Genomic DNA, 18,797 nt, shown 5'->3' with positions numbered 1-18,797 from the left:
TTTTCTGCTTAGGCTAACGAGCAATAAACATTTTGATTGGTCAAGACTTTGGAACATAACAACTCTTCTTCTAATTGAGGTAGAATGTTTAAACTTGATGTAGATGTTCGTCTTGACTGAGTTCAATGATTAACATATCGAGCTAAAGCTAAGCAGAGATAAGCAATTTCCTGCTTTGGGACAAGATAACTTTGATTCTATCTGATAGAGAGTGATGAAACTTAGTGTATAGTTGATAATCAGTTTGATTGCTTGATACTTTGGAAAGAAAATAGATGTGCGATTAATTAATATGTGTCATCTATTTATTTGGGGATTTCGGCGGGGGACATCAGCCTCACTGTTGGCTTGTTATTTTAGGAACATAACGCACATTTTGATTATGAAACCTTTAGTTCACTTATGCCATAGTACTTACCAATGGATAACAAAACTTTGCGTTATATGATGTTATTGATGTTTGAATTTTGTTGTTTTGCAGAAAATCTGCATCATCAAAATCTAGGCCTAATTCCATTTTCTTGGTTATGACATCTTCACCATAACCTATGATCATAGAAGAAGAAAATTAAATGATGTATGGACTGAAGTGATGGACCAAATTTAATGAGCAAAGGATGATTGATTAGTATTTCGTTACATATCAACAGACAATCCTGCCATTATCACTGTAAAGACGTGGAACTCAACTTGTCTGCAAGCCAGCACAGCATACTCCTTATCATATGTCAATTAATTCCTCATATTTAACATAATCAATATTCTTATTATAACTATTGAACATTGCGTTTCAGCAAATTGTCGAGGTACCAAACTGTATACTCCAGCTGTTTTTAGGTCAATCTATTTGATTCTTTATCGAGAGAGAGAGATGGGGTTTAGTCAACTCTAACACAAACTAGGGCATTTCGGGACGAACAGGGTTTGATTTTTTATTTCAATAATTCGATTTGTGCATCATAAGGGTCTTTAGCTGTGAGAGGACACAAGGTTGGACAGACGACCCTACTCCTTGTCACATACAAGCGGCGAATCAAAACCACGACACTTCTGATTCAATGACCCCCACCAATTCATTATTGACTTCAGAGAAATAGACTGATCACATTCACAGTATTAATCTAGTTAGTAGTTAGCTACAAATGTTGTACCGTTAAACTGTGTACAAATAGGTTCAAACACACAATTGTCAACACATATCATTACAGTTTGTACTTAAATAAGTAATTCTATCACAAATAGAGCAGACTAAACCACTAAAATAGTTATTGAACTGTGACATTTCTTTTAATGTAAGCCGCCATGACACCAGCCAGATGAAATCTCACCAAATTTCGGTTTCATCAAATCATTTAATTATGCGGTAAGACTTCACCTTTATTTCAATGGGAATTGGTTTATTATATCTTACTATGTGCAGTACAGTTTGGGGTCAGTTTATGTGTAAATTAAGGGGGCTATTGCCATTACTATTGGCTAGTAAACTTTTCGTAGTCATTTGACTAAAAAACTTGCGAAAAGGAACTCTGTAGGACGAGCCACTAAGTATGGCGAACATCAGGTAGTGGAACCATTTCTACTACTACTACTACTAGTAGTAGTTAGTAGTAGGTAACTGGACATTCATAAAAATAAAATAACTTCTTTTAGATATGTCATTCCCACAACTTTGCACATCACAATGATACAACATGGCGAGAAGCATCAAATTAACTTTTTAATATTTTTTGGGGCTAACTAGAGCTTGATTTTTAATTTCCAAAAATGTGGAACCTGCTTTTCTTTTTTCGTAAACAAAGGAAAGATAATTCTAAATACTTGGTGTAATTCCGGATTAACCAGTAGAACGTTCCTCTATGCTATTAATGTATGACGTACAAGACTATATCGTCTGCTTTTATAATGAGGTAACTCTGCATATTTCCTTTTCAGCAACGAAAACCGAAAAAGGTTTTGGCTGAGTTACTCAACTCGGGTTAATTTGATAATCTTTAAACTTGACCATGGACGACGAAGCTCCTGTTATTTATGGTTTGGAATTCCAGGTAACTATCGTCAAGACGTCGAATGCAGTTTGGAAAGTGAAAATTAGAAAGAAAACAGCTTTCTTTGACTTGACATGATAATATGTAACAGGCATTGCCTGAGTAGAGCGAAGCTGATTATGCACGCTACTGGATCTTGACCGATCTGGAGAATATCTGTCAGTGTTTATATCCACAATTCTAACCCTAACCCTTCAGAATAGTTTTAGCCACAATCCATCGTTGTTACAGCTTCAATTTGTACGTTTGACATGTAATTTATAAACCTAACCCTGGAGAAAGATATTCTCCAGATGACACAATGATCTAGTATTATGCGCTGCTGATTATTGTCAAATATGAAACCTTCATAATTAATTTTCTCAAGTGATACAAAAAATGTTAAATAATTTAGTTTTTCCAAATTGATTTTCATTTAGATCTAAATTGTATACATTAATTTTGTTTTTTAAAAAAGAACAAAAAAGTGCACAAGAATTATTTTCATTGACGTCAAAAATATGTGACGTCATTGATTAGACGCATCATAGAAATAGTTCTATGAGGCGCGTAATCTCGCTTGGGCGAGATTTGGTAAGTTGACATGCGCGTTGCCAGTTTTGCCCAGTGTATCCGGTCCCGGTCTGAATTTTTTTTAATCAACAGTCTGTGGGTGACAATTTCAGTTACGCTCCTGTGTTACCGGAAAAGAGCTTTGCTCAAGCACCGCGCTTCGCGCGATGCTGTAGAACTTCGCTCTATACTATGCCACTACGGGGAATATCCAATCCTCGTATTAAATTAATATGTAACAGGCATTGCCTGAGTAGAGCGAAGCTGATTATTGTCAAATATAAAACCTTCATAATTAATTTTCTCAAGTGATACAAAAAATGTTAAATAATTTTATTTTTCCAAATTGATTTTTATTTAAAGCTAAATTGTATACATTAATTTTGTTTTTAAAAAAAGAACAAAAAAGTGTGAGAATTATTTTCATTGACGTCAAAAATATGTGACGTCATTTGTTAGACGCGTCATAGAAATAGTTCTATGAGGCGCGTAATCTCGCTTGGGCGAGATTTGGTAAGTTGACATGCGCGTTGCCTGTTTTGCCCAGTGTATCCGGTTCCGGTCTGAATTTTTTTTTAATCACAGTCTGTGGGTGACAATTTCAGTTATGCTCCTGTGTTACCGGAAAAGAGCTTTGCTCAAGCACCGCGCTTCGCACGATGCTTTAGAGCTTCGCTCTATATTAATCATTATTTTTCATGTAGGATTGTAGGCCTATAAATTTATGAATGAAAATGGGGTTTAAGTTTTAACGTCCTTAAATTCTGCTCCACCAGCGATAATGAACACAGGCATATGTCTTGCAGTGTGCTACACAGGTGAAATTATTCTGTCCGGACAGCAATTCACCAATTGAAACCCAACTGCTTGTCAAGACAAACAGGCAAGGAGGGCTAGCTCTTTCACAGACCTCGTTTTTTTCTTCCCATGTGAACGACGATAGGCCCTATAGATGTTCTAATTTGTAATTTCTTTTTTATTTTCAAATTTTTTGATTTTCGTTTTCTCCTACCTATTTGATGTCATTAAAAATAATACCCTGTGATAGAGTCGGAATAATCCAGCCACTGATAGCTTCCATTCACTGATAGGTAACAGAGATGAATGAAGTCAGTAATGGCAGTTATATTATGTATCACGGTCGACCAATTTGGACCCACATGAAAAATAAATGCTTAGACCATAAAACATTTAGATATATTTTCCTTTAATACAGACTGCAGTGATTTAATTTTAACAGCTGATTAAAGCTATATAGTCATTTGTCTAAATTGACACCCTTCCATGTGCTGCATTTAGTTTTCTATAATTTCAGGCTAGATCTTTAGCAGCTCAAGTAGCAGAAACTGATCATATTAGATTTTTAGTTGGTACACAATCACTGCGGGCAGAAAATCAGGTATGATAAAAATTCTGTTACACCCATTACTATTAGTACCGGTAGTAAAAATAATACATTAACCAAATTCAACAATTTATGTTTTTGAAAATATGCCTAAAGAAAGATGATAATATTGCTACTTGAATAATATAGCAGTTCACCTCAATCTGATTTGAAATTGACACCAAATAATTTTGTACTGTTTGACAACAAATTCTGGGGTAGAGCTTCACTAACAGGCTGATTAATCTCTTGATAACCCATTTTAATTGAAGTTTACATACACATTTTTTTGTCAGGTTCACCACATAGATTTTGATGATGAGAATAATTTGATAAACAAAAACCTATATTTACATAGAGAAGGAGAAATATGGCACATGAGTGCTTCAACATTTGATAAATCTCTTGTAACTACATGTTATAACAAAAGTAAGTATACAAAACATTAGGCCCTACAGGTGACGATATCTTATGCTTATTGTAGTTTAAATATAAAATAAAGACCGGTGTAGGATAATGACAATCACAGTGTCATTTCATACGACAGTGTCTAATGTCCAAGATAGTGATTTTAAATCCCATCTTGTTCAATTAATACTCTCAAAAATAATTCTTCATTTGTTTTGACGTGACAAGGAGTAGGGTCGCCTGTCCAACCTCGTGGGTTTTCTCCAGGTCCTCCGGTTTCCTCCCACTGCTAAAGACTCCTACACGCAAGCGAATGATTAAAATAAAATTGAACCATGCGTTAGTCCCGAAATGACCTAGTTTGTGTTGAGTGGATGTTAAACCCCATTTCTCTCTCTCTCATTTGTTTTGCTTATTGGAGGGGGAGCGGACTTTAATATTCTAATATTTGTAAATCTCTTTTATAACCCATTTATTTTCTCAAAAATGAGGTATCTGTATTGTTTTTGTTAAATTAAAATCTTTAACTCTTTTAATTGGTTAACTTGATTCATGGATTTGTTTGTTTAATCTTTTATAGCAAGCGATTCCAAATCAGAAATCTGTGGAGCTGTATGGAAATTACCAGGTGATTTTGATGATGCAGTGCATGATGATCAAACTACATCACATCAACCACTTGAACTTGTTTGTCATTTAAATAAAGATGATTGTGGTGATTTAAAGAGGTAGGCCTACATAGTTATATTTCACATGAACTTGACAAAAAATTTAAAGCTATGTATATGTTGATTATTCATGGATGAATTCATTGAGGAGACACCTTCTAGCACATACCTTAAATTTCATAAAAAGGAATAATATATGTGCCACTTAAAATTTTATCAGTTCGTATTCACAGATACTGATAGGTTAAGACATAAGTGAGATAGTATTGATTGCATTAGAAACAAAGTATGTATTATGTGGGCGATGTGTTTGAAATGGTTAAGAAAATATGTATACTTCAAAAGTATATAAAATATTAACTTTGAACATGATGATTATCCTTTGTTTACTTTCAGTGTTTTGTGGCAGCCAACAGGTGAATCTCATAATCTGGTTGGCTTGACAGATAGTCACATATTACAGTGGAGTTTAGATACAGAATCATTATCAGCCAAAGTATTTATAATATTTACATCTTTATCTATAAGAAAACCAAATTGTGTACTCATTAAAAAAAAAAAAAGACAGCCGCTGTGTCAAGGGGGATAATTTGCTGTTTCACCAATTATCTCCCTTGACACAGCTATGGGGATACTTGACTGAATGTTCCGGAACTGAATTCTCTTAATTCCAAACATGGTGTTGATCAAGTGAAAAGGATGATTTGGGGATACAATACATGTGTCAACCACATAAGAAAATATCTAAACCATCCATGACTGCGGAATCATATTTGTTGTGTTTAAATATGTTTTGATTCTACTCACATCATCTGAGTTGTCGGGACAGGTAGAACTGTTACAGGACTGAATTCTGTGTCACTCGATTGTAATTCTGTCAGTTCAGAATGCCGGACTGACAATAGAGTATCCTCGATATGTTTAATGAGCTCAAGTCTTTGAAGGTCTTTTGATGGATTGAAGAATCCCTTGCAAACTACAATATTGAGAAAATTGAATCTTTTAAAGGACTGCCAATCCAAAAATGGTCCAATTCCAATCAATATTTACAAGGATATGATAAATTTGGCATCCTCTGCAGTCAATGCAAATGGGATATAGTCATAAGCCAAAAGAATCTATGCACACTACAAAATTGGAAAGTTGAAAATACTTTTGTTGTTACTCAATAAGTTTTTGCCTGTAGAATGTATTGACAGTGGCTTCAGGCTTTGCTAATTAACATTTCTTTATTTTAGACTATTAATACAACACCTATAGCAGGTAAAGCCCAACCGAAATTAACATGTGGTCGATGGAATCCTCATCATAATTGTGCTCAGATTGCTACAGCTAATGACACAACAATACGAGGCTGGGATCTTAGATCTATGGAGTAAGTAAAAGTCCAGTTTATAATTTTGTTATTTATTTATTTACCCGTTTCTTTCTTGAAGACCTGAATCCACTTTAATTAAAGAGAAATTAAATCAATATTGTTGAAGTAATATTGAAAATAAACTTAGTAGACTCACTTACATACCAAAGTTGCAAATATCCTGACATGTTTAGAGTAATGTACTTTGTGCAAGCATTCCTTGAAAACTATGAATTACACCACTTAATAAACCACAGCTGATAAATTGATAGTTAAAACAGCAATTGTTCCAAATTTTGCATACAATCTTATTTGAACACCCCTGATATAGTCAAATCACATCAAAACCAACATTGTTTTGGGGTTTTTTACCAATAGACCAAAACCTGCTATGTGCCTATGCCCACCTAGCATGCTTAACACATGTGCACTGTATCGTAAGGTCTGTCATTGAGTCAATTGGCGTGGTTTCGACTCCCCGGTTGTACGTGACAACCTCCCACTGCTAAAGACCCCTGTGCGCAAGCAAATTATTGAACTAAATTGAACCATGTGTTAGTCCCGAAATGACCTAGTTTGTTTCGAGTGGACGTTAAACCCCTTTTTCTCTCTCTCCACCTAGCTTACATTTTTTTTGTTTTTCTTGAACATTATATATTACTTCACGGGTTGTTATTCTTATTAGTTGTCCCCCGCCTTTCGAAGAAAGCAGGGGACTATTAAAATGGGTTCGTCCGTCTGTCTGTCTGTCCGTCACACTTTTTGGGACACAATAACTCTCTTCCTAATTGAGCTGGTGTATGTGTTTATTAGGTCAATGCCTTGATGGAGTTCGAAGATGAGCATTTTCCGCTTAGGGTAAGCAGAGATAAGCAATTTGATTGGTTGATGCTTTGGGACACGATAACTCTCTTCCTAATTGAGCTAGAATGTTCAAACTTGGTGTATGTGTTGATTAGGTCAATGCCTTGATGGAGTTCGAAGATGAGCATTTTCCGCTTAGGGTAAGCAGAGATAAGCAATTTGATTGGTTGATGCTTTGGGACACGATAACTTTTAATTGAGCTAGAATGTTCAAACTTGGTGTATGTGTTTATTAGGTCAATGCCTTGATGGAGTTCGAAGATGAGCATTTTCCGCTTAGGGTAAGCAGAGATAAGCAATTTGATTGGTTGATACTTTGGGGCACGATAACTCTCTTCCTAATTGAGCTAGAATGTTCAAACTTGGTGTATGTGTTGATTAGGTCAATGCCTTGATGGAGTTCGAAGATGAGCATTTTCCGCTTAGGGTAAGCAGAGATAAGCAATTTGATTGGTTGATGCTTTGGGACACGATAACTTTAGTTCTAATTAAGTGAGATTGATGAAACTTGGTGTATAGTTTCATTACAGTAATACCTTGACTAAGTTTGATAATTGAGCATTTTCTGCTCAGGGTAAGCAGAGCGATACGCAATTTGATTGGTCGAGACTTTGGAAAACAATAACTCTCCTACTTTGATTGTCCCCCGCCTTTCGAAGAAAGCAGGGAACTATTAAAATGGGTTCGTCCGTCTGTCTGTTTGTCTGTCTGTCCGTTCCGCTTATGGTAAGCAGAGATAAACAATTTGATTGGTTGATCTTCGAATTGAGTAAATGTTCATGCTTATTGTCCCCCGCCTTTCGAAGAAAGCAGGGAACTATTAAAATGGGTTCGTCCGTCTGTCTGTTTGTCTGTCCGTTCCGCTTAGGGTAAGCAGAGATAAACAATTTGATTGGTTGATGCTTTGGGACACTATAACTTTAGTTCTAATTAAGTAGATAAACAATTTGATTGGTTGATGCTTTGGGACACTATAACTTTAGTTCTAATTAAGTGAGAGTGATGAAACTTGGTGTATAGTTTCATTACAGTAATACCTTGACTAAGATCGATAATGAGCATTTTCTGCTCAGATTAAGCAGAGCGATAAGCAATTTGATTTGCTGAGACTTTGGAACACAATAACTCTCCTTCGAATTGAGTTAAAATGTTCAAAATTGGTGTGTATGCTTATTGTCCCCCGCCTTTCGAAGAAAGCAGGGGACTATTAAAATGGGTTCGTCCGTCGTCTGTTTGTCTGTCTGTCCGTCACACTCCTTCGAATTGAGTTAAAATGTTCAAAATTGGTGTGTATGCTTATTGTCCCCCGCCTTTCGAAGAAAGCAGGGGACTATTAAAATGGGTTCGTCCGTCTGTCTGTTTGTCTGTCTGTCCTTCACACTTTTTGGGACACAATAACTCTCCTCCCAATTGAGGTAGAAGGTTCAAACTTGGTGTAGGCCTTTATTAGGTCAATGCCTAGATGGAGTTCGAAGATGAACCTTTTCTGCGCAGGCTAAGCCGACATAAGTCATTTGATTGGTTGATGCTTTGGGACACGATAACTTTAGTTCTAATTAAGTGAGAGTGATCAAACTTGTTAGTTAGACATTAATTAACTTATCCAGACCATAATCAACTCTTTATGGCATCGGATTTCTCTGATATTAAATAGATTAGAACAGTTCAGCCATATTTTGATTTAAGCTAAAAATGAATGAACGAGACTTAGCTTCAAACAACCATTACGGTGGGTGAAATTATTGCACACGTCTTGTCAATCCTTCAAAGGCTAATATCTTCGCTCAAAATAATTTGAATGAAATTTTCGTATTATTCATTTTACATTATCTTTTATCGAACTATTATAGCAAGAATGGCTAGCTCTTTATCTAAATCTTACATAATGTATCTATAATAAAAAAAACTCCAATAGTACTCCCCTAAATTTCTTACTTTTACATAAATATCAGCATGTTGAACTATTATAAATCATTATTTTTGTCCCCCACCTTTCGAAGAAAGCAGGGGACTATTAAAATGGGTTCGTCCGTCTGTCTGTCCGTCACACTTTTTGGGACACAATAACTCTCCTTCTAATTGACCTAGAATGTTCAAACTTGGTGTAGGTGTTTAGTAGGTCAATGCCTTGATGGAATTCGAAGATGAGAATTTTCTGCTTAGGGTAAGCAGAGATAAGCAATTTGATTGGTTGATGCTTTTGGACACGATAACTTAAGTTCTAATTAAGTGAGAGTGATGAAACTTGGTGTATAGTTTCATTACATCAATACCTTGACTAAGTTCGATAATGAGCATTTTCTGCTTAATGCAAGCAGAGCGATAAGCAATTTGATTGGCTGAGACTTTGGAACACAATAACTCTCCTCCTAATTGAGCTAGAATGTTTAAACTTGGTGTAGGTGTTTTTTTGGTCAATGCCTTCATAGAGTGCAAAGATGAGCATTTTATGCATATGGTAAGTAGAGATAAGCAATTTGATTGGTTGATGCTTTGGGACACGATAACTTTAGTTCTAATTAAGTAAGAGTGATGAAACTTGGTGTATAGTTTCATTACATCAATACCTTGACTAAGTTCGATGATGAGAATTGTCTGCTTAGGCTAAGGAGCAATAAGCATTTTGATTGGTCAAGACTTTGGAACATAACAACTCTGCTTCGAATTGAGGTAGAATGTTTAAACTTGATGTAGATGTTCGTCTTGACTGAGTTCAATGATTAACATATTGAGCTAAAGCTAAACAGAGAAAAGCAATTTCCTTGGTCGATGCTTTGGGACAAGATAACTTTGATTCTATCTGATAGAGAGTGATGAAACTAAGTTGATAATCAGTTTGATTGCTCGATACTTTTGAAAAAATTAGATGTGCGATTAATTAATATGTGTCATCTATTTATTTGGGGATTTCGGCGGGGGACATCAGCCTCACTGTTGGCTTGTTTTTATTGTTTTGTGAATGCTCCTACTAGTTACAAAAGAAAAATATGCAACAACCTTTGCGGACTGCTAAGGTCCCATTTCATTGGTTGGCCACCTATATTTGTCAGATTTGCATCCAAATTTAGAGTTGCTCATCAATTTTTATACGCCCACATTTTCATGTGGACGCATTATGCCGTCGCCCCTGTCCGTCCGGACGTCCACAATTGTTTGTGGACTCTCTACAGGTCACAATTCTTATCCGATTTTGACGAAACTTGAAATATAGGTTTATCCCCAAAAGATCTCGGCTGCTTTCGATATTGGCATGTATCGGATCGAAACTTCATGGATTATGTCCCCTGATTGTACGAAAAATCACGTTTTTAGCTTGTGGACCCTATAGAGGTCACAATTTTTATCCGATTTATTTGAAACTTGAAATGTTTATAACCCAAAGATCTCGGTTCCTTTCGATATTCGCGCATATCGGACCGTAACTTCCTGAATTATGGCCCCTGATTGTACGAAAAATCGCGTTTTTAGCTTGTGGACCCTATAGAGGTCATAATTTTTATCCGATTTAAAAAAACGTATTAATATATAACCGTTACACCTTAAGGAAGGTTGAGTTCGAATTTCGTGAAAATCAGCCCAAAATTGACAGACAAAATGGCTGCCGTTCGTTCTCAAATAGCGTAAAAATATTGTATATCAAGGTTGTGGACCCTATAGAGGTCACAATTTTTATCCGATTTTGTTGAAAATTGACATGTAAGTTTATAACCCAAAGAACTTGGTTCCTTTCGATATTCGCGCATATCGGACTGTAACTTCCTGAATTATGGCCCCTGATTGTACGAAAAATCACGTTTTTAGCTTGTGGACCCTATAGAGGTCATAATTTTTATCCGATTTAAAAAAACGTATTATTATATCACTGTTACACCCTAAGGAAGGTTGAGTTCGAATTTCGTGAAAATCGGCCCAAAATTGACAGACAAAATGGACGCCGTTCGTTCTCAAATAGCGTAAAAATATGGTATATCAAGGTTGTGGACCCTATAGAGGTCACAATTTTTATCCGATTTTTTTGAAACTTGAAATGTAAGTTTATAACCCAAAGATCTTGGTTCCTTTCGATATTCGCGCATATTGAATTGTAATTTCCTGAATTATGGCCCTTGATAATCACTTTCTTGTTAGCTTGTTCTCTATCCATCTCTCGAAAATGTGGGCGTATCATGCCTGGCAGCCGCTGGTGTTATTTTCATGTAATCAAGTTTTCTATTTACAGGCAAGTGTATACAATAGAAAATGCACATGGACAGTTAGTAAGAGATATAGATTTTAATCCTAATAAACAATATTACCTGGTTAGTTGTGGTGATGATTGTCGAGTTCGTTTCTGGGATACAAGAAATGTCAGTGAGCCTTTAAAAGTTTTATCTGAACATTCTCATTGGTAAGAAATTTTAAATACATACCTTAGAGACATACATATGACAAAAACAAATATCTGTGTAAAACTTTGTACATATACTGAGATGCAATGGAAATACACCACTTTTATAAATTAATGATTGTAAATCTTATTTAATCTTGTAATTCTGAATGTAACAACATCAGATGATCACAGTAACATGTAAGAATGATCACGTCATCTCACAACAGATCATTTCTCTAAAAAGAAAGGGAATGTTAAACAAAGGATTTTATGGCGCAGACATGGGGTATAAAAAGTGGCTTTTATAAAGCCAGGTTCAGTACAACTGGTGTAATTGTGTGGAAGATGCAACAATGTGCCAAGTTTGACACCAGAACACGGAGTATGTGCCGTGTATGGCTGCTATAGGTGGACATATATTACTAATTTTTTTATTTTTTCCCCTTAAATCTTCATTTCTATCAAATGTAAATTAAAGTTGTTGTGACTTCTGGGCTGTTGTTAATTTTATTTTTTCTATAAATGTTCAGCCTACTATTATGTCAAAAGTTACATTTTAGCTGTATTATGTCTCATCAGTACTTCAAATCAAATCAGTGGTGCCTATTCATTTCATTGATTTACAATAATTTGTTTTATCTTTTTCTAATTTTGTCATCTATTATTTCAGGGTATGGGCAGTTCGCTATAATCATTTTCATGATCAATTAGTTCTAACATCTAGTAGTGATAGTCGAGTTATTCTCAATAATATTATCTCTCTTTCCTCGGAACCCTATGGGGACCTGGCAGAAAGAGATGATGAAAGTGATGATGATGATGACAGCTATACAGAAGGGTAAAATGTCCTTTTATTGCCAAGGCTCAAAATATTTTTTTTTCTAATTAAGAGAACTTGTATGCAGCTTTTATATTCAGTTATCAAGTCGGACAGTAATCCTTAATCTAGACTTTATTTTTGCTGCTTCCTTTTTGTTTCATATTTCCTGTCAATCTTTTAACTACAGTATGGTCTAACTAAATGCATTATAAATATTTAAAAATCCGTGCACAACAGCAGTACAAAAATAGACTTAGGTTGAAATGAGAGGTGGTTTATTCAACTTCATAACATTTCATCAGCTTAAAAGATCCTTTATCAAATGATAACCTGAAATGTTATGAAGATGAATAAAACCTAAGTCTGTTTTTGTACTGCTGATGGGTAGGGTTTTTAAATATCCAGTCCTTCACGTTCAAGGGGAGCGTTTGCTCCTGCTCCTCTCGATGCACGTCGGCTTTCCTTCGAAGTAGTCATTAAAGACTCCTGCAAATTAGCTAAATCGCACTCCTAAATATTGAGATTAATAAACTACTTTCAGTTTTTGTTTACTTTTAAACTGCATATATTCAAGGTATCAGGAGCTTTTTATGGCTCCCGCACAATTTTATAAACATGAAGGACTGAATATCTAGTAATGTCTACTCTCTCCACTGGCATCATCATTTGATCCAGCAGCTACACAGATCTACCAGCCTGTTTAGTCTCTGCTACTCTTTTAAGGGAGTGTTGTTGTGCCTTCTCTTGTTTCCTAAAGTCATTAGAAGTGACTCAACTAGATCATAATAAGATTTCTCATATACTCATCATGAACAAGTTTAAACTTATTTTAGGGCTCTTTATCACACAGTATTAAGACAGAGTTCTGTAGACTAGGATGTGATCAACAGGTGCGTTGTAGATAACATGAAAGGGAATAAGGATCTAAATTAAAGTAGATAACATGAAAGGGAATAAGGATCTAAATTAAAGTATCGTGAAATTATTCCTATTTACAAATTCTGAGCAAATACTTTCTGCATATCATTCTGATTTCATTTTTCATAAAAATTATATTCTTTCTTATAGACCAGTTGAAGCACCTACCGATGGAGTGATAGCCACATATGAGGAACATGAAGACAGTGTTTATGCAGTAGCCTGGTCAACAGCAGATCCGTGGGTGTTTGCTTCGTTAAGTTATGATGGACGTTTAGTAGTAAACCGAGTACCTAGAGCAGAAAAATATAAAATATTATTATGAAACAAATTTCATCATATCTTAATTTATTAGAAGAATGTGATATGGAAAGACTGATTATTTTAATTTAGTGATGGGGACAAAAGATATTTGCATTAAAATTATTACAAGTACTTTTAACTGACATTCCTTATACATCAGCTAGTTGTATTGTAGGATATAAAATTCTAAATCAGCAAGTTGTGCAATAAAATATAAATCTTAACTGAAATGTTGCATGTATATAAATTATATATATATATATTATGTATTTCACAAAAAGTAATAGAAATGGAGTTAATCATATGAGGACTGAATTAATGCAAATTAATGGCTGTGTTACCCAATAGTTTTCGGTACATCATTAACATGTTTTCTACTTTACCGATTTCTGTGATTGGTCTAAATTGCTTGACACATTCCATTCTTGGAGACCATTCGATATGTCCAGTCAACAAATATTCGTATTGGTCTTGTTTGCCTTAAATTTCAACAAAAAGCAAAACATTTTTGTATGGAAATCTAATCAGTATTTTGCTAACGGTCACTGGGTACAGAAATGGCTGCACTGTTGCACCCATATGGACTTTCGCCATTTTGTGACCACTTCATGTTTGGGTCAATCATGTGACATCAACGTCAGTCTCTTTTGAACAAATGTTGGTCATTTGCGTTGTCTGCGTTGGGTTTAAATGATCAGATCATGGGTTCATTATAGGAGTTTTTATTAGTCACATCTTGTTCTAGATTTTGTATGATTGATGACATATTAAATAAATGAAAATCCTGAATATAATTCAGTTTAATAAAATAATAATAATAACAAACCAACAGTGAGGCTGATGTCCTACGCCGAAATCCCAAAATGACACATATTAATTAATCGCACATTTATTTTTTTCAAAAGTAACAAGCAATCAAACTGATTATCAACTATACACTAGGTTTCATCACTCTCTATCAGACAGAATCAAAGTTATCTTGTCCCAAAGCATCGACCAATGAAATTGCTTAGCTCTAGCTTGAAATGTTAATCATTGACCTCAGTCAAGACATTCACCTAATGAACATCTACATCAAGTTTAAACATTCTACCTCAATTAAAAGCAGGGTTGTTAGGTTCCAAAGTCTTGAACATTCAAATTGCTTATCGCTCCTTAGCCTAAGCAGAAAATTCTTATCATCGAATTTCGTCACACCAAAGTTATCGTGCCCCAAAGCATCAACCAATCAGATTGCTTATCTCTACTTACCGTAAGCAGACAATTAGACCGGGAGCCCAGGGGGTCAACCTAGCTGAAAAGTGTACCAATTTTCTCCTATATGGTATCATTGTATGTATATCTGGTATCATCAGAATGTAAGTCTGCCGGGTTTCTGGTGGTGGGTGTGGTATTCCACACCCTAAATGCCTTGATCCCCAACTAGGCTAGATTAGCTCAAAAGTGTACCACACGAAAATCATACAGCAGTGTACCGTACATCTTCAGGTATTACAAAAACACTCTGACAGACATTTCTAGTGGTGGGGTACCCCTGACAGAGTTATGTAATTGCCAGACATTTGTAGTGGTGGAGTATCCCTGACAAGAGTTATCTAATATTTAGACCAAAGCTAGGCTAGATTAGCTGAAATCTGTACCACCTAAAACAGCTTTGGAGTTGTTCAGTACCACCCATAGGCGTACGGGGAAATTTTTGACTGGGGGGGGCGGTGGTGGTTGGTGCCCAAAAAATGTAGTTAGGTTCTTAGTATGTTACATAATAATAATAAATTCGCTGTTAAGCTGGACACATTCAAGAACACAATATTTTTTTTATACAACTTTTACAATTGTGTGCCCAAATTTTCCCAGCATTTGGTGCCCACCACAGGAGTCATGAATGACCACTGCCAGACTGTTTGTGTGGTGGGTTACCCCTAACAGACACGCCCCAAAATGCCAACTAGGCTAGCTTCGCAGACACTGTTCCCGTGTTCTAAAAAATTAGATTTTTAGCCAGGATGCGTAGGATACTAATACCTAGCACGTATGGAAGAGGCGATAAACTGCGATTGCAAGAAATTAATTTTTGGGCAAAAAACATTTTATGGGGCTAAAAATGCGTTTTTGAAAAATAAAATTGTTCCTACAACTGCAGTTTATCGCCTCTTCCATATGTGCTAGGTATTAGTATTCTACGCATCCTGGCACAATTTTTAATTTTTTGGACCACAGGAACAGTGCCGACTAATCTATCCTAGTTGGGGGTCGTGTTATTTTGTGCGTGTCTGTTAGGCACAACCCACCACACAAACTGTCTGGCAGTGGTCATTCATGATTCCTGTGGTGGTACTGAACAACTCCAAAGCTGTTTTAGGTGGTACAGATTTCAGCTAACCTATCCTAGCTTTGGTCTGGAAATTAGATAACTCTTTGTCAGGGATACTCCATCACTACAAATGTCTGGCAATTACATAGCTGTCAGGGGTACCCCACCACTAGAAATATCTGTCAGAGTGTTTTTGTAATACCTGAAGATGTACGGTACATTGCTGTGCGATTTTCATGTGGTACACTTTTGAGCTAATCTAGACTAGTTGGGGGGCATGGCATATTTTGGGCGTGGAATACCACACCCACCACCAGAAACCCGGCAGACTTACATTCTGATGATACCAGATATACATACATTGATACCATATAGGAGAAAATTGATACACTTTTCAGCTAGGTTAACCCCCTGGGCTCCTGCTCTAAATGTTTATCACCGAACTCCACCAAGGCATTCGCCTAATGAACGCCTACACCAAGTTCGAACATTCTACCTCAATTAGAAGGAGAGTTAGTGTGTTCCAAAGTCTCGACCAATCAAATTACTTAATGCTCTGCTTACCCTGAGCAGAAAATGCTCATTATCGAACTTAGCCAAGATATTGATGTGATAAAACTATGCACCAAGTTTCCTCACTCTCACTTAATTTGAACTAAAGTTATTGCGTCCCAAAGCATGAACCAATCAAATTGCTTATCTCTGCTTACCCTAAGCAAAAAGTTCTCATCTTCGAACTCCATCATGACATTTACCTAATAAACATGTACGCCAAGTGTGAAACATTCAAGCTAAATTAGAATGAGAGTTATTGTGTTCCAAAGTCTCGACCAATCAAATTGCTTATCGCTCTACTTACCCTGAGTAGAAAATACTCATTATCGATCTTAGTCAAGGTAGTGATGTAATGAAACTATACACCAAATTTCATCACTCTCACTTAATTAGAACTAAAGTTATCGTGTCCCAAAGCATCAACGAATCAAATTGCTTATCTCTGCTTACCCTAAGCAGATTTGATTTTCGCCACTGTTTTCCCCTTTCCTTTTCTTCTGTTTACATTTCTGAATTTCATCATTAAACCAATTTCTATTTGATCTGATAGTTATACTTTTAGTTTGAAACAGTACATGTTTATCTAATAATTTAATAAAAAATTTATTATATTGTTCAATCTTATGATGAATATTATCATGTTCTTTGATCTGTTCATAAAACTGCTCATAAGTTATGCCGGCTTTGAATTGCTCTACATCAGTGTTTCTAGATTTTCGGAAAGATATGGTGCGTTTTATTGGTCCAGGTTTATAAAGCGCCAGTTTAGCGAAAACACCGTAATGATCGGATATCAAGTCATTTTTAACATGAATGGAATTTAGTAAATTATTAATTCTCGTAATAATAATGTCTAGGATGTGGCCAGTGCGATGAGTAGGCTCATTTATATGCCGAGTAAGATTAAATGCGTTGATAAGTTCAATGAATTTCTTTGTATGTCTGTCAAGTGGGATATATCAAGGTGAACATTGAAATCCCCAAATATAACTAAACGCCCCGACGCGGAAGACAAAACAAGGAGTAGATCAGAAAATTCTTCGAAAAAGTTAGATATGTTATTATTTGATGTTGGCGGGCCAATAATCTACCACAAGATGGATAATTTCACCTTTGCACTGAAATCTCAGCTGCGGGATCTCGAAGCTGTTCTATTTGGATGAATTGAGTATAGATGATATCATAGACTTTCTGTGGACAACGGCGATACCACCCCCATTCATTCTCTGTTAGCAAGTGAAAAATCGTAATTTTCAGGGATGAGTTGGTTTATTGCAAAGTTATCTGTTGACTTTAACCACGTTTCAGTTAAAACAAAAATGTCAAGATCATTATCATATGTATTCTTGTAATCCACCAGTTTTGTCTTTGACAGATTGTGTATTAATTTAACACAAATTAAAAGAATCAGAGATTTGGGGTTTATATGGCAGTTCTTCAATATGTTTATTGGTTGGTATTTTGTAAAGTTTGGAAAAGTTTACTTCCATGTGTGCCTTGAATGATTTAGTTCTGTTAGTTGTAATCACTTTGATCTTTCTATCCCATTGCTTTCCTCGCCTGTCCAACCTCGTGGGTTTTCTCCGGGTCCTCCGGTTTCCTCCCACTGCTAAAGACCACTATTCGCAAGCGAATTATTGAAATAAAATTAAACCATAGGTTAGTCCCGAAATGACCTAGTTTGTGTCGAGTGGACGTTAAACCCCATTTCTCTCTCTCTCTCCATTGCTTTCCATCTCTGACCCCTCTACTTCGAACATAATGGGAACGATGATTACTGTTGATCAGTTGGGGAGGATTAATGGTTGTTAGGGAGTTCAATTGATAACTTGAGGTGATCATGCTAAAAATCACAATGACACAGCACAAGCAAAAGTAAAAAAGACTCAAATACACAGAGCACATAAAACACAGCTGCCTCTAAGGCATTTACAAGTAATTTTCAACTAGACTTTCAACGACCAATAAAGATTGAAATAATATTAGTTTCCCTACCTTTGATTTAAAATATGGGGAGTGTCGTCTGTTCTAAAACTATAAACACTGAGTTTAAAGATATAGTTCCTTAAATACATACCATCAATTAAAAAACATGTATGCTACCAGGAACAATATATTTGTATTGCTGAAAATATATCTTTTGAGATACTACAGAGGAAGCCCTTTTGTCAGTCTACAATATCTACATAAATTGAGAATTAAATCAGAGAAAATCGAATCGGTGGAGGAGATTAGAAATAAAA

At 35.8% G+C, this 18,797-nt stretch overlaps 1 protein-coding gene across 1 annotated transcript; it reads left to right on the top strand.

The window, feature by feature from the left end:
- The first annotated feature begins 1,902 nt into the window (after positions 1 to 1,902).
- On the top strand, positions 1,903 to 14,892 carry LOC126818950 (EARP and GARP complex-interacting protein 1). The gene is made up of 9 exons (XM_050546658.2): positions 1,903 to 2,045; positions 3,913 to 3,996; positions 4,278 to 4,410; positions 4,970 to 5,117; positions 5,454 to 5,553; positions 6,296 to 6,432; positions 11,498 to 11,665; positions 12,318 to 12,485; positions 13,536 to 14,892. Exons 1-9 carry the CDS (start codon positions 2,004 to 2,006, stop codon positions 13,708 to 13,710), a joined length of 1,155 nt encoding a protein of 384 aa, XP_050402615.1. The 5' UTR covers positions 1,903 to 2,003; the 3' UTR covers positions 13,711 to 14,892.
- The last annotated feature ends 3,905 nt before the right edge of the window (positions 14,893 to 18,797 follow it).

Source organism: Patella vulgata, chromosome 4, assembly GCF_932274485.2.
Source record: "Patella vulgata chromosome 4, xgPatVulg1.2, whole genome shotgun sequence".
Classification (NCBI taxonomy): domain Eukaryota; kingdom Metazoa; phylum Mollusca; class Gastropoda; family Patellidae; genus Patella; species Patella vulgata.
Note: the sequence above shows the minus strand (reverse complement) of the source record. Positions and strands in the feature narration are given on the sequence as shown.